Source organism: Corapipo altera, unplaced genomic scaffold (assembly GCF_003945725.1).
Source record: "Corapipo altera isolate COAL_440 unplaced genomic scaffold, ASM394572v1 22, whole genome shotgun sequence".
NCBI lineage: Eukaryota > Metazoa > Chordata > Aves > Passeriformes > Pipridae > Corapipo > Corapipo altera.
In genome coordinates, this window is record NW_020884886.1 from 14,485,099 (window position 1) to 14,506,135 (window position 21,037).

A 21,037-nucleotide genomic window follows, 5' to 3' on the forward strand; every position below is an offset into this window, starting at 1 on the left:
CACCCCTCTGTCACCTATATTCTCCCAACTTGGATGACTGAGCTTTAAATACTGATAAATTAGTTACTAGCATTTCTCTTGTTCAGGTAACCTATTTTCCTGCAGCACGAAGCCAGGTAGGTGTCTCAGTGGTCATATAGAGGCCACCTCCCTACAAATTACACCATTCTCTGACCCGTTCTACATCTCACAGTTCAGGCTAATCATTGACAGGGCTTTTACGATCACAAGCTTTTAGTGAAGCTTTGATAAGACACTCCAGCAGTTTGTGGCGAATGAAGACAGTCTGTGTGGTGGGGACTCCAGCAAATGAATGGATTTTTTTTGGTGTCCGTACAAGGAATCTGACTTTTAACATTGGCACTATAAACCGGCATAATGTGTGGCCAACGACTGGAGAGAATTGTTGCTTTTTGGATGTTAGTTTTCATAAGGACAGTTACTGGGCTTGCTGAAGAGGGAAGATCTGTGTGGAAAAAGGACCCCCACTTCAGCCCTGTGAGTGAAACACAGATGTTTTTGTATGACACTTTCCCCAAAGAGTTTCTCTGGGGTGTAGGGACAGGGGCTTTCCAGGTGGAAGGCAGCTGGAGGAAGGACGGGAAAGGCTCCTCTATCTGGGACCGCTTCACCCACTCAGAGTTCAGTGATGCTGACAGCACAGGCACCTCCAGTGACAGTTACATTTTGTTGGACAAAGATTTGTCTGCTCTGGATTTTTTGGGAGTTACTTTTTACCAGTTTTCAATTTCATGGTCAAGGCTTTTTCCCACCGGAGTCGTAGCAGCTCCCAATGAAAAAGGACTCCAATATTATAACACCCTTATTGACTCTCTACTCTACAGAAATATTGATCCTGTAGTTACACTGTACCACTGGGACCTGCCCTTGATGCTGCAAGAAAAATATGGGGGATGGAGAAATGAATCAATAATTGATATCTTCAATGACTATGCCACCTTTTGCTTCCAGACCTTTGGGGATCGTGTTAAGTATTGGATTACAATCCACAATCCATATTTAGTTGCTTGGCATGGGTATGGCACAGGTATTCATGCTCCGGGAGAGAGAGGGAAAATAACAACTGTCTACTCTGTAGGACACAATTTGATCAAGGTACAGTATAATAAGATTTTTCAAATTGATTTTGCACAGCCATGGGAAACAATGGAAGGAATCAGTCCTGTGATCAATGTTTGCAAAAAAAAGACTGTGAAAGCATCAAGAAATAGCCTTTACCTAAGGCAGTCTTTCTGTTAATCCTCATTTTGATCTTATTGTTCTATTCACGAAAGATGACCTGGTAATTATTTATTTTAAAGTGCTTGTTTATTATTTTATTTAAAAATTTTACATATAAAATCTGGCTATTAAAGAGTAAGGTTTTCCTTCTTTATTCTTTCCATTTAGTTAAACACACTGACGTTACGATTCATTTGGCTACACTGAATGACTATTCTATTAGTTTAAAAGGAAACTTTTTTGTATTTGCATATTAAATCAATTCTACTAGCCATGGAGTATGTATATATAAGTATGATTAGTTCTAGCTTAGTAAGATCATATTGCAAAATGTTTATTCTCCAACTAGCAAGTTTATTCTCTGTGCCTAGCTGCATTACTCCCAGCTCTACAGTAGCTCTCACTGTGCCACGATCTCTACATAGAGACTGCTGCCTTTGGGATCTGTGGATGAGTGTGTCCCAGAAAAGTCCCATAAATTATTCTCCTTAAAAAAACTTTCTACTGAATGAATGGGGAATAACTATTACTTCTATGTCCAACCAGACACTTTCTTCCCTTCCTCCAAAATGGAGTCCTTTCCTCAGGACGTAGAAAGATGGAGCTACACCAGCACCTGTATTTCTTACAGGAGGAGGGAAACCTATCTCCATCAAGTATGGCTCTAGGGTGGACACCAGAATCATCTATGCTTGTAAACATCTTTGCTGGAAGATTTTTCAAACATCAGTGTAGTAGCCATCAGTGCTGATGTAAAATTCAGCACTAATTCACACTTTTTTTGTTACGATTTGTTATTTTCAGATTAGCTTTCTTACACTTCTTGGTAATCATTAGGAAAAACACAGTCCAAATGCAAGACAGTTAGCATAGAAAAAATTTAATAAGACTCAGTCCTTCAACCCCCCCTCCTAGAAATGTAGTTGCCTACATCTCAAAAGCCCTTTTGTCCTTCACAAAGATTAAGATTCCATCAATTTTCAAAATAGGGGCTTTAGCTCTACTGACTACATCCTTACCACAGACCAAAAGGGTCTGAAACCGAAATATTGTCTTCAAATAAGCCATACACACCTGCTGCCTTCTGAAGGGATGGTGAACATCATCATCATCATCAGCCTCTATATTCTAGCTCTTCATGGTTTAAAAACCAAACAACTAAACAAGAACCCCAAACAATTTTATTAGCATTTTTTAATTCTAGTTTTCCTAAATGTCCCCACTTTCCAGTGCACTAAAATAATTCCATATATCCCTGACATTGTTTTGTGTGCTCATTGCTGTTCAAAGGAAAATTCCTTGACTAAAATATCTTAAGAATTAGAAACTATTGGTCTTTCTTTTGAAAGCTCTTTGCATATGCACATGATAAATTAGAGGATCAGGGTTTGAAAGAGCATGAGAGTATTTTGAGAAGAGAAGAACGATACTGTTGTCTTCATTTTATTAGATTGACTTTTCCAGCCTTTTTGCAGGGTTAATACTAACTGACTTAGCACTTTCTGTGACTTTCAAGTCTATTGAATAATTTCTATATTAATACCAGGAAAATATGCTGAAATTAATGAGTCATATGTATCTAGAGTAAATACACAATATTGATCCTGCTTTAACTGTGTACTTAGCCTTGACATTTGTCCTTGATCTACCAAGGAAAGTGAAAGATTAGGGATTAAACTCTAACTGAAAAAAGATTAGTCAAGATTTAGTCAAAATACACAATTTGATGTATGATACAGCTTTTAAATTAATGTTTGTTTCATATCTGGTCTTACAAAACAAATGATATCAATCAGCTGGTTCCATCAACAACAGTTTGCACTTAGTGAAGATCTTCTATCAGAAAATGTTAATCTGCTTTACAGATAATTAACAACTCAAAGGAGAATTACAGGCAAGCAAATGCTATTGTCTCTACTATGTCTGTAAAAACCCTTACTAGAGATACTGACAAGTTTCTTTCAGTAAGAGTTAATCCTCAGAACTAAGAGTCACCAATGATACATATGACTTTGTGTATGAGGATCCTGTCTTGACTCACACAAAATGTACTTATTTGTACTTGAGTTCTACTCCTCTAGAATTATACCTGTGGCTGTATTCTCGACTGTAGACAACAGTTGTAGTAGTAACTTTACTTTCTTCTAATCAGCTCCTGAAGATGTGTACAAATACACTGAGTTGTCCCTGATTGCCTTTTACATGTCAGTATTCCATTCTAATTAGTTCGGTTTTGGCAAAGTGATCTTCACCACTTCACCTAGAAAAGTGTGATTGCTACGATTTACCTGGTGCTATTGTCATGGTACTTGGCACTGTGCATAATACAGCTCACTTCAGCAGGGGTTTTCTTGTTAAGCCAATGCAACTATATACCTCTCATTAAACAGTGGTGTTAGTGGCCTGTGTCTGGAAAAGAAAATGTACTAACCAGGTAAGAAATCACTAGAGGTAGAGAACAAAGCAAGCCTGGCCCTAGCAACCACCCCAGGCTGAAGGGACTTTCAGGAGAGCACAGTGAAGGTAACTGAGGAGATGACACTGGCCACTTAAATTTTCTGATGAGACTGGTAAGAAAACCATTTTATAATACTTTAACTATATCTTGCTATTTGCCTCATGCATCCATTTTTGTTGGCTTCCCTTTTCAGCTACAGAACCTGCATTTCAAAGGTTAGTGTTACTTTATCAGTATTTTCAAAGACAGACCTTGAACAAATGTTACAAGCACGACCTTAGAAACCATGAACAACTGATACACAAAATTTCACAAACTGTAATGCTTTGGTACTCCCTAGTTTAAACAAATATCTACCTGACATCAGGCCTTTTGGGTTTTTTTAACTGTCAAGGCTGTGTGTTTCTAGATAAATTAACTGAAATTATTGTCGAAGGTAAGCAATGCTGTTTGGCTTGGTAATGATGGTGGTCTAACTCAGCGCTCTCAGTATTTCACAATACTTCTCAGTGTTTTTCCTAGGTGCAAACAGTTATTTTCTTTCCAGATTAAGAGTATAAAGCCACACTTCAGGCATAAGGTAAACCCTGAGTTACTTGACAGCTCTTCAGCTGGGAGAGGTTACTTCCCCTCCCATGTCAGATCCTCTGATGTGATTCACACTGCAGTCCAGAGTCACCCTTCTGTGACCCCTGAGCTGTCTCATTTTCCTATAGGACTTTGACAGTGCTAGTGGTTCCTCAGTCTCCCATGTATTTCTGGTTTTGTGTAAATTTTGTCTGTTATATTCCCTTATTTAATTAATTAACAACATGACGTTTGAAGCTAATTCTAATGTGTAATGATGTTCAGCTTTCTAAAACATGATGGTAATCAGAAAAAATGGTATTAAGATGTGATACAAGATATGTTTTCATTGTCACTCACATGAATAGCAAAACTTCAGTCTGTCCTAGGGCAGTCAATATTTGGCCAATTATGAGTATTAAAACATGCCATACCCACTAGATTATATGCTGCCAAATTTCCTTTTAAAACTCAAGTGTTATTGCTCCCTACTTGGTGTGAGTAAGCTTCATTCTAGCTGCTGCATGTACTGTCAGAAAAATTATTGCCATTTCAAAGAAGAAATTAATTAAATTCCTGAACAAAATTCTCACTCAGAACTGTGAAAGTTGACATTTGGGTTCAAACTTCACATCTGGGTCCTTTGTCCAAATTTTTACATTTAGGGATTGTGCAGATATCAAAACTTGAACACTTACTTATATGATTAGGCCAAACTAAAATAACTAAATCCCAAGAAGAAGGATGAAGTGGATGTGATTTAATTAGAGTAAGCCCAGGTAACCCCCAGAGCACAGAGCATTAATAGCACAGAGTCAGCACTGACAAATGAAATATCATGAGATGCATAATTTATGGAACAATTGTAAAGATGGTTTAAAATTTTAACCATATCAGCAATCACTGCTTGACAAAGAAAGATCTAATGGGACTGTTTAGATCACAGAGTTCAAATCCCACCATTACAGCTGTTTAGTCTCAAAGTGTCCATGTAACAGCTATTCAGACCCCTGCTGGGACCTCTCCTGAAATTTAGACCTATGACAGAAGGCAAAAAGCCACAGCCCTGATCTGTCATAGTAACAGCACATGAGTAACTGAGCATTGCCCTCATCCCAAGGTACCTTTCAGGGTAACAGTGATGGCCCATTACAACTGTGCAGGGTAACTTGTGTGCCTTAACTGTGATATTTCCATATAAGCCTGCAGTGAGTCAGATTGAGCTACTTGCCTCTCTAGCTGCCAGCCCATACAGAAACTTACTAGGGTTACAATTTAAAGCTATTTTTCTCTCATCAGGCTCATGCAAAAGTTTGGCATAACTACAAAGAACACTTTCAACCCTATCAGAAGGGGATGATGTCCATAGTATTGGGATCACACTGGATCGAACCTAACAAATTGGAAGATGAGTTGGACATTTCTAAATGTCAGAAGTCTATGGAGAGAGTGCTCGGATGGTTTGCTAAACCTATCCATGGGGATGGTGATTATCCAGAAGAACTGAAAAATGAATTCTCATTTTTGCCACGCTTTACGGAGGATGAAAAAAACTACATAAAGGGAACAGCTGACTTCTTTGCATTTTCCTTTGGTCCTAATAACTTTAAACCTCCAAACACTCTACAAAAAATGGGCCAAAATTTGTCACTCAATTTGAGGGAAGTACTGAACTGGATTAAACTGGAATACAACAGTCCTCGAATCTTGATTGCAGAGAATGGCTGGTTCACTGACAACCATGTGAAAACTGACGACACCACAGCCATCTACATGATGAAAAACTTCATAAATAAGGTTTTACAAGGTTTGTACACAAGTTAGTTGTTGGATTTTCAGTGAGCACTTTAAAATAATCTGGTATTTAGCCCTGTGGTAATTTAATCTTTTTTTAAAAGTGGTAATGGCAACAAAGTTAATCATTAATTATTTATACCGCATGAGTACAAGTCATGGATCAGGATCTACTGGTGCTAGGTGTAGTACAAACACAGAAAAAAACCCATAGTCTCTGTCACAGAAAGTTAAAGTCCAACATTTGCGTTGGATTTTAAAACTAAATAAATAAAAAGCTGAGTGAGAAATTAATGAAAACAAATCTATTGGATATCACTTTTCACTGCTGGCAGCTCAACTGTAACACCTTTATGTGGGTACATACCTTGACAGAAGGAAAATAAGACTGACTAAAGACTGTCATTGACATGCTGGAGTCCTAGTCCAATGCAAAATGCATGAAGGAAATGAGCAGGAGAAGGACAATCATTCTTGAAGAATAATGCACACCAAACAAAGACGATATGTTTTAATAACACACATTTAATCTTGTATTTACCCTTCATAAAGCCAGTGTATGGGGTGCTCTCTGAAGGTAAAAGATTTAATTTTGTATGAAATATAAACACTATGAGTACCTTAAGCCTCTGCAAAAACAATATTTCTTTCCTCAGCCAGTTTATAGGAGTGGTGCTGGGAGCGGGGCAGTTGCTGGTTCTGAGAGCCATCAGCCCAGCAGGCTGCCCCACTGCTGATGCCTCACTGCAGTGATGGGATGGCTTAGATCCCTTTACAAAAACCTTCTTTATCCTCAGAAGAGGGAAAACATTTGTTATCATTTACTCAGAGACCAAGCCAGGAAGTACTGCTTCACCAACAACTGTAATTAAGCTCTAGAGGAAGATTATCCATATATATTTGAAGTTGGTTCAAATTGTAAACTTTACATAGTGCAAGGGAGCAATATATCCTGCCTTTTTTTGGAGGAAGTTGCACTCCAGTATTTGATTGATGGTATTTTAAATAATGCATGACACGGTAGGCAAATCTAGATGCAGGCCTGAATTCTACAGCAGACCTGTCTGTGATAACCATCCATGGATTCACACTTCTGAAATACTTGGTCAATGTTCGACCAATAACTACTTGTCAAGAACTGTCATCAACGTTTTGATGTATGCAGATACTTCAACTTCTGCCTCAAAATACAGGATTATCTCTTAATTAATGCATTTTTTGGGAAGCAAAGTAATTTGTCCAATCAGGAATAATGTTTGGAACATATTTTCATATTTTTACTTACAGAGAAGTCAGGTATAAATTTGCTGTTTGCAGCAAAACCAATTAGATCGTGTTAACCCCAAAACATGATTTGGGGCCAAACTGTAACGAGATGGTGGCCATTAAGACAACATGCAACAGGCTTAAGGAGCTATACTCATGTGTGTGTGTTTGTTTGGGGAGAATACTGTAAACTTTGCACTGTTTGTAACTCGTGGCACCATGAGTCATGAAAATAGGTGATGTATAACATCACCTTTACAGTGAACTGACCTCAGTTATGATCTAAGGATGCAAGTGAAGCCACAGTGTCTCAGTGGCACACATATGCCTGTCCATACTGAAACTATTACTCCTGCAGGACTCCAAGACTCCACCTACAGTGGACACAAAAATGCCCTGAGATCTCCTTCTGTGAAAGTAATCTCTGGTGACTTAGTTAATTCCTGACCTTTTCTACCTCCAGCTCCTTGTTCCTGCCCCCAGTCATCCCCTTGTTATTCAGGATTTTCTCATCCGCACGCCAACATTCAGTGAGGATCCTGCCTTCTGTTTCTGCCATCTCCTTTCACTGTCCCTGCAGACAATGCTACACTCTCACACTGATCCACAGGATCTTTACCTATCACCTCCCTAACTTTTAAGTCTTATTACCACAAAATATACATAAAATAGTGCTTTTTTCCCTACCCATTTTAACAAGCACAAGTTCTCAACTAGGCATCTCGAGTACTACAGCATCTTTTGCTCTCACAATTAAACTTACCTGCCATCCATTCAGTATACTTCTAGAAACAAAAATATTCTCAGTTGTCAGTTATGCTATCCCTAGATGTCTGCTTCCATTTGTTCAGCCTTCCTCATTGCAGACATGAAATACTCATCTTCACTTGCCAGGTCCTTCTGATCTACCTCTACATCATTCTCCACCTCTGCATTTTGCAATGGATATTTTCAGACACTTTCATACTTTCTCACATGGTTTCCCTAATATTTAGAAATTGCTTTTCTTGAAAATACATGCCATTGTATTGCTTCATTGCATTCCCTCATCTCCTTTCCAGTATTCTGGCCTTATCTATCAGCTTCTCATATACTTCATATCTGGCAACTAGGAAAATATCCTTCTGGACTGCACCCGTGCTGCTGGGTACCTTGTTACTCTGCTCATGTGGTGGACCACAGCTTGTCCATCTGACTGTGTCAAAATCCTCGGTAACCCCACTTGGTCACTGCTTTGCCCTTGATATTCCAGCCCTTATAAGGTTAATGTGATGAGTTATCCAGTGGTATTTCCTAGCTTAAAGCTGGCGACAGGCAGCTAACATGACTGACCATGGAGTTTGGACTTTTTCTTCCAGGCTGCCTGCTGGCACGTGCTGTAAGTGGGTAAAAAACATCGTGGTTAGTGTCTGGCAAGAAGCTGTTTTGCAGGTTCTCGTGCCCTTCCTGAAGAATCGGGTTCCATATCTGAGAAAGCAGTAGTCATCTTTCTCATATATTATATGTAAAAGATCATATGTAGACTCCTTTGCAAGGTAGAGGGATATTAAGAAACATGCAAGCACTGCACCCATTCTGTGATTAAATCAGTCTCTGAGCTGATCAACCCAACTTCTTCTGAAGTCATTAATTGTCCCATACCAACACATTAAATTTTGCAGTTTACAAGCTGAATAGGCATTCCTAAATGTTAGAGCTTACAGAGATCTTTCAAATAAAGGTAAAGAGTTTTAGCTTCATGACAAATGCACAATCTAGATCAACTGTTGCATCCTTAATTTTTACTCATGATTCTCTAATTTTATTGGTACATCTTACTTGCAAATTGTCAAATGCAACTTAAAGCCTGGCTGGCAGTGGTGTAGTATTTTGTGTTTGCTCAGAGCAGAAATAAAGCATCCTGCAGTAATTTAATTTCTTAAGGAACTAGTGACACATTTTTTTGTAATGAATAAAGACTAAGATATATAATGTCACAGTTTTGCAATTAATTACAATAGGCCAACAACCCCATGAATGTTGAAAAGACACTCAAGATTTTCAAAGTAAATAGCCTTTTCTCATAAATATCCCTTATATATGTTAGAGTACTAAATGTAAGACTCATGGATGTTACTTTCTTTTACATAGCTATTAAATATGACGACGTAGATGTGTTTGGTTACACAGCCTGGTCCCTCCTTGATGGCTTTGAATGGCAACATGCTTACAACATCAGACGTGGATTATTTTATGTAGACTTCAAAAGTGAAAAAAAAGAAAGGATTCCCAAGTCATCTGCACTTTATTATAAACAAATCATACAAGAAAATGGCTTCTTCCCAAGGGAGTCTACCCCAAGCTTGCAAGCTCAATTCTCCTGTGACTTCTCCTGGGGTATCACCGAGTCTGTTCTCAAGGTAAGCATAAAATATTATGAAGACTGCTGGAAGCAGAGTGATCAGTAACTTTACTTGGTGAACAAATGACTATGTATGGCACCTTGCATTCAGGAATCTCAATGCACACTGCCAACAGAAGTTAAGCCATAACTGCATAGCTTCAATTTCATGTACTTTGCAAGTTTTCAGATGAGATGGTCACAGAGTGCTGGTACTGCTGCAGCAGCAGACCCCACTGCAGGAGCCCTTCCACGCCTGGCCCACTCTTGCCTTCCCTCTGCTTGCGTCTCCACGTGGCAGATCAGATTAGAAAATTTCAGACCAAGTTGACTCCAATCAATTGTTCCTGGGTTATTTTTCAACCAGGGGCTTCCAAACCCAGTCTGGAGTGTGGCCATAGGGATGCCTATGACAGTGTGATGGATAGGGTTGCATGGGGCAGGGACAAGGTGGTTACACTGGTGGCAGCAGAGCTACCTGCAGGCTTAAGGTAAACAGATTCCTGGATTGACCCTGGCTCTAAGTGCTACTTAGACAAGTTGGTAAGAAGCCCTTTAAAAAGACACAGAGCATAGGTGAGATAACCAACCTAGAGCTCACATTTGAAAAGAGATCATACCACCTTTTGTCCAAACTGTGGGGTTTTTATATACTTTATTTTTCTTCTATTTCTGCTTTAAACTTGGTAAATAAGCTAACTGTATGGATGGCCAGAGTTGGGATACTCTTTCTGTCATTGCACAGACAGGGAGTCCCAGGAACAATATCAGCCTCAAAAAATAACAAAACCCCATAATTTAACCTATTCACTGACAACCATAGGAAAAAAAAAAGGTGCTATGTATTTTGTTAATATGTAGCACAGAAAAGTCCATTTTCTTTAAAAAAATAAATTAATCTAAATATTTTAAACTCCACAGTATTGTATTTTGAAGCCTACAAAAAGCATTTAAAAAAATTGGAATATGGAAAAAAGAAATTTTCTACTCAGAACCTTGTTAACTAGTAGGAGATAGAAAAGATAAAACTAAAAGCTACAAGATGTGTGAGATTACTATGCCTCAGTTTCACAAGGCTGATCTCTCAGCATTGCCAAAACAATCTGTACGTGCCTCGTATAGCCCCTGGTGCTTGTTCTTACCACTCACTTTCCCGGCAGCTGCCTGAGAACTGCTGTTTGCATGACCACAGAGCAAACTCAGTCAGGGAGATATATTGGTGTGAAAACATATGGCATGTAGGGTGGTGGCAGGGCAAATGCCAGTGTGCAACCAAACAGAGAGGACAGTGCAACTTCAATGTTTTCTGTAGATAAAGGAACAGAACAAGTAAGACGACCACTAGCACAAAGCCCATATAGGCGAGTTGGTTATCCTCTCCCCCCTGGAGTATCTAAGCTTTCTGACACCCAGCACTAATCCTACAGCTGAACACAGGCAGAAGTGCAGACTACGAGGCAGCATTCATTTAATTAAAAACCATTGTAACATAGTTTTTATTTTCACAGGCAGAATTGGTGGCCTCCTCACCACAGTTCTGCGATTCCAGCCTGTACCTCTGGAATGTCACAGGAGATGGGCTTCTGCACAAAGTTGAAGGGGTAAAGCTAAAAACCCGACCAGCACAGTGCACGGATTTTGTCAGTATTAAAAAGCAACTTGACCTCCTAGAAAAAATGAAAGTCACTCATTACAGATTTGCACTTGACTGGTCACTAATTTTACCCAATGGAGATTTGTCAGTGGTCAACAGGCAAGTTCTTAGATATTACAGGTGTGTGATTAGTGAAGCACTGAAACTCAATGTTCAATCCATGGTCACCTTGTATTATCCCACTCACACCTACCTGGGCCTGCCAGATCCTTTGCTGCAGGCAGGAGGATGGTTGAACCAATCTACTGCCTATGCTTTTCAAGACTACGCAGCTTTATGTTTTAGGGAACTTGGCGATTTGGTTAAACTTTGGATTACAATAAACGAGCCTAACCAGCTAAGCAATGTGTACAACCGGAGCAGCAATGATACCTATAGGGCAGCACATAATTTACTAATAGCACACGCCATGGCCTGGAGAGTATACGATGAGCAGTACCGGTCCTTCCAGGATGGCAAAGTGTCCCTGTCCCTGCATTCGGACTGGGCTGAGCCTGCCAACCCCTACTTTGAATCTCATTCAAAAGCTGCCGACAGGTTTCTTCAGTTTGAAATAGGCTGGTTTGCCAATCCCATATTTAAGACTGGCGACTATCCAGCTACCATGAGGGAATATATTGGCTTCAAAAACAGAAAAGGCCTCTCATACGCTTTGTTGCCATCTTTCACAAGTGAGGAAAAGCAGTTCGTCAGAGGTACAGCTGACTTCTATGCACTGAATCATTTTACCACGAGATTTGTGATTCACGAACCTCAGAATGGGAGCCAGTATGAATTTGATCGTGACATTCAATTTCTGCAGGATATCACCTGCCTGAGCTCCCCTTCTCGTCTGGCAGTGGTGCCTTGGGGAATGCGCAGAGTTCTCAGGTGGATTAAAAAAACCTACGGCGACATCGATATTTACATCACAGCAAATGGAATAGATGACCCGTCCTTAGACAACGATGAACTTCGGAATTATTACTTGGGAAAATACGTACAAGAGGTTTTAAAAGGTGAGCATTCAAGTTCCCCAGAGCCAATTCTGTGGCTCAGACCCAGGCAATCCTTAGGCAAGCTGTTAAGACTTGCCCTAGATGGAGCAAGCAGTTCTGGTTTAGATGCAGAAACTGGCCATCAGCAATCAGCTCCCTGAGGGACCTGATTCTGCAGTCACACTCAGGGCAGATTTAATACAAAGCAAGCCTCTGATACGAAACATAGCTACAGCTGCTTCCAGTTTAAAGCATGTGAGAAGCCATCTGTGCATGCACATACAGCATAGTTATTGAGAAGTTATTAGGAGATGGCGCTTCAGACCAACAACTTTCAAGAGACAAATTTCTACTCTCCAAAGAAAGGCAGAAGCCTTCTTACTTGCATGTTGAACTAGTCATTGGACAGGAAATTGCAAGCAAGTCCACAGAGACCTGGAGGGACATGCAGAGTCCAACTCTAGTTCCTGTTCCACTACTTGCTTTCTCCTGGGCACCTACAGAAATACAGTTCTTTACTTTAAAGGAAGATTAGTAACAGTTATGGAGGTAGTGGACAAAAACATTCAAGACGATGATCTTCAGCAATAGCTTATTGTATGAGAAATCCTGCAAGCACCTCAGGTCTCACATCCCTCTTCCTCCAACCAACTGTTAAAAAAGGAGTGAGCCACAGGCTACCAGAAAGACCTCAGTACCTGAACTATACAGTCAAAATAAGATGCACAATACATCCTTGCCCTTATATTCCCTTCCCTATTGGCAAACATTAGTGAGATCCCTGATCAGGACGTGGTGTTTAAAAGCTTTTATGAGGCACCTGTCAGCAAACACAGCTTAGGTATCCTGGTTTCTCCTCTCTAGGAGTTAGCTACATAAAAAAATGAGACAAATCTTACTTGTGGCTAAGCATGGCTTCAGATTACTTTTAGATACCAAGAAACAAAGCATTCTCTCCCTAGTGTTTAGCTCTTTCTCAGTTACTAAAGGACTAATGAGCATTTGCTGGTTTATTTCCCATGCTAATTTCATACTGCAAACAAAAGAACAACACATTATTAAAGGAAATAAGTTATTAAAGCATTGTTTAAAGGGCATTTCATCATAGTATTTCCATTTTACTTCTCAGATAGTGTGACACTTTACAGTACTCACAAAAAGATCCCAATTTACATGTTCTTGCTTAATCAGGGTCACTGATTCTGAACTATGCTCACTGCTTGTACATGAATTGAAGGGATCTTTATTCACCAAGGCCTGCTATTTATAATTTTAAGTATTTTCACCCAGCACTTGGGTGCAGCAGTATAACATACAGCCATGCATGCTGTGGGGCTGGGCAGCTGAGTTTGGAGCAGGGAAGGAATTTTTGGAAAGCTTTTCTTATGGCACAGATGGGCAGTTGCTCCCCCTGAGTCATCATAGCTGGGTTCAGCAAAGAGCAGCATCTGGCTTTTCCCAGGAAAGCAAACTCCCAGCTCCAACTCTGTCCAAATCCAGCTTTCACACAGTAGGTCCAGAAAATTCCCAAATTTTAAGCATTTTTTAAAATAATGATGCACAACTGAGACAGCCGAATATTATTAGAAGCAGCAAGTAAATATTACATGATGCAATTACATTCTTTAACTATTTGAAATCTGAACTTATTACCAGAAAGTTTGCATGTTTTACCTAACCTATAAGGTTTTATTAATGTCTGGTTTTGGTTTCTCTTCCTTCTCAGCATACTACATTGACAAAGTCAAGATTAAAGGCTACTATGCATTTAAACTGACTGAAGAAAAATCTAAGCCCAGATTTGGATTCTTCACTTCAGATTCAAAAGGAAAGCCTTCAGTAAAATTTTACAATACCCTGATAAGCAACAACGGCTTCCCTGCGAACTCCTCAGTCTGCAGTCCCTCAAACCAAGAAAAGCAGTGTAGCTTCTGCTTGTTTATTTCCCAGAAGAAGCCATTAATATTCTTTGCCTGCTGCCTTTTCTCTACCCTTATCTTGCTTTTAACCATTATTTTTTTTCACAAAAGAAAAAGAAGAAAACGTTATAAGGCAAAAAGCATGCAGTGCCTCTGCATTTCATTTTAAAAGGGGGCACAAGCCCACTTTCAGTGAGATCCATCACTCTTCAAGTTCTACAGCAGATGATACAGCTCAGACAACTGTAGAAAAGCACTGAGTCACTCCAGTCATACACACCAAGCATTTCATTCAAAAACAGGAAGTAATCACATGCACAGGACTAAGAGCTATGACTTTCATCCACCTACTGTACATAGAGGATAAGTTCACCTATTTAAAAAAAAAAAAAATGATTCTACTGTGCCTTGGAATAACCTTTCAAACAGCTTGACTTGTAAACGGCGACTAAGCTTTGCGAACTGATCCGCACTTTCCTATGAACCAAGGTGTCTTCTGATATTCGTGAGTGCTGTTGAGCATGAAGTTGCAGCTGTTCAGAGCTTACAAATAAAAGTGTTATTAGAACCCACAAACCTTCAGCTAAGTACACCACCAAGAAGGAAACGTCCTGGGCCGGCTCCTAAAACAACAAATTCAACTCCATTATTGACCAGTATAGATCCCCTGACATATTGGGTGACGTAGTTTTAAGCAAATGTAACTGGGTTAAGTCAAAATCATACAGAATCACTATTTTTCACCTCCAAAATCGGCCTGCTATAAAAAGTTCTTAGGAGAGAACATGCAAATAAGTAACTATTAATCCACTCAAAAGACTGACAAATATAATTGTAAATTGCACTTGTCATCATTCAAGTGGGTCTTTGGGCAATTTTTAAAATTTAACGTGTGGATGCTTTCCTCACTATTAAGCTTCAGCAACTTGTTGCCAAGCATGTTTCTGCACTATCCCAGGGATTTTTGGAAACATTTTTTAAAAACTGAATAGAACAAGTGACACTGTGGATTTTACCATAGCACAGAAATAGTACAACCTCCCAATTAGACGTTGCTACATGGCCAGATTAGCAACTAAGAAAAAAAGCTGTATCCCCAGATGACAAAAATCACTGCTGGTGAAACTCAGCAATATGCTCTGATGGAACTCTGAGGTCAAGCCCTTTGTTTTCTTAATTTAGCAACAGAAATAAAGCATTTTATTTTCAGACTACTGCTTCTATGTATTTAGTTTAAATGGTCTTAAAAATCTAGTTCTACTGACTTCAATTTTTTTTTTAATCTACTTCAGATTCTGTCACCACAAGTCTAAATTAAGAGATTTTGAAATAATGTGAAAGAACACTATTCTGTGTGAGAACAATGTTTTTGCTATTTCTTAATGCTATGATTCAAAAATACCACTTCATGACTTTGCACACTGGGTCCACACTACCAATGTGTTTTCAAACCATCAGACTTCATTCAGACAATGTTCTCAGAGGCTGGCAGGGCAGTGTGCACACCACACTAACATAGCCTTTCTGTGACAATCTGCTTGTCCAAAAGACCTTGAACAAGTTCATGCAATCACCATTTAGTTCTTTAAAAAAAAAAAAAGCACAAGATATTAAGTATGTTTTATTTTATTAAACCTCTCATGGTGTTCTGGTTTTGTACCAGATTCTTTGAGCTGATCTTGCTGATCTAATATTTCATGGTGGTTTGTATCAGGATCCAGACAACTGTAAAAAAACATTAAGAGCTATTAGAAAGATTTAGCAGTGCAAATGTGAAACTAAAAGTTTATAGCCATTTGATGCTAATTTATCTGATAATTTTAATGCAAGATAGACATTAATAGCTCAAAGAATTTGCTTTATTTTGTTCAGATGAGATTACTTAAAGATGCCTTCAAACACAACAGCTCATGACTGTTCAATAAGCAGGTAGTAAGTTGTTCCATCTCTCAAGTAACTTTGAACAGCACTAAAAATTATTTTTTTTCAGTGGTTTCCAAGTGTCTGTTACCTGCCTGGTGATAAAAAAATGAATGTTTCTGAAACTCAGTTCATTGGCATCCTGCCTCAAGCTTAGGTTACAGAAGATACACAACACGGAACTTATTTGCAAATCAGCCTGTCTCATCCTGCACAAGTGTTTTGCACTATGTATGGAACCATATGTAGCTGAAACACTTAAAATTCCGAAATTCCTTTAACACTTAAAATTCCTAAATTATCCCAAAATCCTTGTACTCAGCTTCAGTAACAAAAGTCCACATACAATGGAAATAGTTGAACTTGTAAACAGACCTGTTTACCAGCATTTACACACAAACAGCATAGAAGAACCTTTATATACAAACTGTATGCTGACCACTATTTTTAGTCAGGGCAGTGTCCAACCAGGAGGAACATTAGTCTAAGGTCTTCTCTGTAAATAGTTGTAAACTGGTCTGTCAGTCCAGGTCAGCTGGTTTTAAATTATCAGCCACCACTGCAGCCAGTGCTCACAGTGCAGAGTACAGCACTGCAGAGTTAGATATTCCTCCATACAGTAGCATAATGCCAAGTTGAGAAGAAAAATGGCTGTCGAAAGACCTAGCAAAATTAAAGTTTTATGACATGCCTTGTGCTGCCTTATACAAACATAACTTCATCCCTGTTGGGAACCTGCTTAACCACAGCCATGTTGAAGCAGATGAACCTTGTGAAGTCCCCATCTGTAAACAGAAGATGTACAATGTGCATTAAAATGATACCAACCTATGAGTTTTACTCATCTGCCTGCTGTACTGTTCCTTTCTCAGAGACGTAGATACCATCCAAGAATTTCCTGATATCCTTGTTCTTGACTGTGGTGGCTTGCTGGATCAAGGCAGCTGCAGACAAAGCAAGACCATTAGTAAAATGCAAGAGGTCTTGTAGCCTTTGTTTACACTCCAGTATTTCAACAAACAAAGGGAACTGTCATCTAGAGAGAGAAATTACCAACCTGAAATCCTGTCAGGTCTAATGAAAACAGAATGCATGTCACTGAGCTGGTCTTGGCAACTTGGGGCCCTGACAGTTCATTACTGCACACTTGTACAACAGAAAAGCTGAAAAGTTTGGTATCAAAAAGGCCATAAATACTGACTTTACAGAAAAAGGTTCCCTGGACCTGTAAAAACATCTTTAAGTGTAGAAGCAGCATAAGGAATTATGAAAAACAGTTATGGTGACTAAAGCAAAAAAAAAAAATCCTAGGCTGTTGTTTACCTCAGGGTTTGAGGAGAAAGAGTTTGCTAAGCTGACATCTTCAGATAAAAGTGGCCATATAACCTTCCTACACATCTCCTTTCACAAACCTGAATTGGAGACCAACTCAATGTCATTGCCTTCAAGGATCAGCTCATCTTTCTGGGCTTGAGACACTGCACAGGTAACACCTGTGGAAAGGAAAACACATCATCTAGACTGTCGAAGATGTTAAGTGTGGTAAAGAAACAGTATTAATATCCCAGTTTACAGATCTAGAAAGCTGCATTCAAGCCAATAATTAGCTTCTATAACTTTGTTAAGAGAATCTCTGAAATCCATCCCAGGGTTGTCCTCCCTCACAGTTTCAAAACTCAAAGATTAGTGCAAGTTATGCTCTGGATTGAAAGCAACTAAGTGATATTCCTGCTTACTCATTACTACACAACAACACTGTGTACAAGCCAGAGACTTTGCCAGCACAGCTCTGTCAGCCAGGTGGTGCCACTTCCCACAGGCTTGTGTTCAATAAGACAAAACTGGAGTCACCATAATCAAAAGTCATTGAAAATCACCTGCCCCCTGTCATGTCAAGCACTGTGTTTATTTATTAGCAATGCTGAGAATACTCAAGGTGTAAACATTATGGCATCTGAGAGTCTAACAGGAAACTTGCATTTGCAAGGAGATAACAAAAGTTTTTATAATTTGATCTACTTAATCAAAGCCATCCCTTTACTATCTTTACAGAAAAGGCTGACAAAAAACCCCAAATACAGTAATTAAACCCTGCCTTAATATCCCACTGTAAATCAAAATCAAAGCCCCTGTAACTCTGCACTGTAGCTAAAAGGGGTTTGGGACAAATCTGATGCATTCCTCTAAAGCCACCCCAAAACATCATCAGTCACATTAAATAACCTTACCCATACCCTCACTAGAAATGCAATCAGAAAAAAAAAGGATATGGAAAGTCTTTTCTACAGTCTGAAGTTAACTCTGTTTATGAAATGTTTTGTCTCCTCCCTTCAGAATTTTAACAAGCTCCATCAAGTGCCTATTCTTCTGTTAGACATTTTGCTGAAACTACAAGTATGCAAGATGTAAAACCAGCAGGTAAGATGGTCATTTTGAAATTTATCATGCCTGCTCCTAGATAATCAGGAAATTCAAACTACACCACCTCAAACACCAAAAATATGATATGGAATTAATTTATGTACAATGTTTAAAACAGAAACACAAATCTAAAATTAAGCACTGCAGTTTACCAACTATAAACAGTGCCAAGATCTCACAATGACAAAAGGACATCTTGGACTCCCTGTATTGCAATAACTTAACCAGTTATTAGCTAGCTCTCAATATTAAAAATAAATTACAAAATCCTTATTAATAATAAAGGTAAATAGTACTAAAGGTATCATAAGAAGATTACATGAATTCAGACAAGCAAATGCTGCTCCAACAATTTTTCAGCATCTCCCGCTCTCTGTTGCAGTGCCCAAAGAAACCAGCTTGAAAAGCCCAGTTAGAATGGCACAGTTCATCTCCAGAAATGCTCACCTGGCCTCATCCGCACTCTGCGGATGTACTTCTCTCCCAAGAAGTTTCGGATCTCCACAAGTGAGCCGTTATCCTGTATGACCACATTGATTGGGAAGTGAGCATACACCGACCTCATCTTGTAACGAAAGCCCTGTGATACAGGACATAATCAGATGTTAAAAACAGAACACATCCAAAAGGTAGAACACGTGCATTAAGTTTACTGGAAAAATCTACCCAAGATGTATCAAAAATAGTTTCTTAAAGAGGGCAGGACACTGAGCCCAAGAGACATCCGTGCTTTTTTCCACCTGCAAAACTTGCTTGACATCAAGTGCAAGAAAACAGTAAAAGGAAGAGACGCTACATCTTGGATGCTTAGAAACACTTCCCCAAAACTAAAAGGCTATCACTGCAGGTAACAAAAATATCAGCACTTATCCTGCTTCAAAGTAAAACTTACCAGAGTGACCCCCTTGATCATGTTCTGTACATGGCTGCAGATGGTGCGGACTGTTGCCAGCTCCTTTCTGTTACCCCACCACTTGTCAACTCGCAGCTGGTTTAAAAAAACACATCAACAAAGCTTTCAGCTACACTTCAAAACTAACAATGAAATATTTTTGTGACAAACTAGGAGCAAAGCATTCACATAAACTACTTAAAAGCACAGAACTACTCTGTTTCTCTGACAGACTATTAAAGGCCCACCTGGCCTTTAAAGTCCCAACCCCCATGTATGTCAGAAACCTTTATCTTGTTCATGTCTTGCTACTAACAAATCCTCAAAAGAGCTAGGATAGATAAATCCAAAATCTTAAACTGAAGGTTGTATTATCAAATGCTAAACATGTTGTTCCAAAGTCAGTCTCCTATGTATCACCAACTTAAATGAAACACTGTGTGTGGGTCCACCGTTTTAATGAAACATTTGATACTTGTGAGCAAGTAGCTGCAATCAGCCACTCTTGGATTTTTTTTATACTTTAAAAGACTATATGAAAATATTATTCATTCATTTAGAGAACACCTGCTCTTCTGATGTTCTTGCTGCTTCTGGAAATCAAACGAACTCATTTAGTTTTACCCAGCTAAAACGTGCCAGTCTGTAAAACAACATCCATCCATCAATCCCTTTCCCTGTACCTGACTTTGACTACAAAGGAATGCAACCAACACATTCAGGTCAATATAACAGAACCGCAACGCTCCCACAGTGCCGGGCTCCATCAGACCAACCTCTTTCAGAAAACGCAGAAATGAGCAAAACCAAACAAACGTACCTGTAGCTGAACATTTTCGGTCACTGTTCTACACAACCATTAAGGTTTTAAGCCAGCTGTTAAGCTCCCCTCCGTCTCCGGGCCGCGCAGAACTCACCTTCTTGTGCTTCTTCCCCAGGAGGGACAGCTCCACGTTGATGTGGTTAAAATCCCTCCGCAGGGTTCCTCGGGGGCCCTTCACTATGACCGTCCGGCCCTTCAGCGAAACTCCCACTGCGAACAGAAGGTGGACACGCGTTATGGGCCGTGGGGACGGCAGCGCCGGGCACCCCCCGAACGCAGTGGACACTGACCTTGCTCGGGGATGTCCACGGTCTGGTTGCTGAGGATGGTCTTCATCCTGCGGGAGAGAACGACACAGGCTGGAGGCTCCCGCGACCCTCTCCCGGCGGAGACCCCGCCCGGACGGACGCGGCGCCCTCAGCGCCCAGCGGGGCCCGGCCGGGCCGGCGCCGCCCGGGGCTCCTCCCGCGGCGTGCGGGACGGGACATGCCGCGCTGGCGGGGCCCAGCGGGGCCCCAAGGGGCTGCCGGCGCGCGGGCGGGGCGGCGCGGAGCCGCGCGCCGGGGATGGTCCCGGATGGTCCCGGATGGTCCCGGATGGTCCCGGATTATCCCGAGCGGCCTCACCTGGCAGCGCGCGGCGGGGAAAGAGAGTGCGCGTGACGTCATCGCATACTTGTAGCCTCTTCCGGCTCCGTGACGTCATCGCGCCGAGGCCGAGCCGT

At 40.2% G+C, this 21,037-nt stretch overlaps 2 protein-coding genes across 3 annotated transcripts; one reads left to right on the forward strand and one right to left on the reverse strand.

The window, feature by feature from the left end:
* The first annotated feature begins 186 nt into the window (after nt 1–186).
* On the forward strand, nt 187–15,466 carry KLB (klotho beta). The gene is given in 6 exon segments (XM_027642988.1): nt 187–373; nt 375–1,116; nt 5,567–6,074; nt 9,458–9,726; nt 11,216–12,359; nt 14,065–15,466. Coding segments are annotated over 6 exon segments (3,123 nt in total). The 5' UTR covers nt 187–275; the 3' UTR covers nt 14,427–15,466.
* A 399-nt stretch (nt 15,467–15,865) lies between these two features.
* RPL9 (ribosomal protein L9) lies at nt 15,866–21,013 on the reverse strand. Of its 2 annotated transcripts, XM_027642991.1 has the most exons (8): nt 20,940–21,013; nt 20,604–20,650; nt 20,408–20,523; nt 19,491–19,586; nt 19,046–19,178; nt 17,590–17,670; nt 17,006–17,121; nt 15,866–15,982 (listed from the first exon to the last, which is right to left on the reverse strand). In XM_027642991.1, the coding sequence occupies exons 2-7, from the start codon at nt 20,647–20,649 to the stop codon at nt 17,015–17,017; spliced, it is 579 nt and encodes a 192-aa protein (XP_027498792.1). In that variant the 5' UTR covers nt 20,650; nt 20,940–21,013; the 3' UTR covers nt 15,866–15,982; nt 17,006–17,014. The 2 variants fall into 2 exon arrangements, with proteins under 2 accessions (XP_027498792.1, XP_027498793.1); XM_027642992.1 differs by lacking the exon at nt 20,940–21,013 and having other exon boundaries at nt 20,604–20,652.
* Nucleotides 21,014–21,037: the final 24 nt, after the last annotated feature.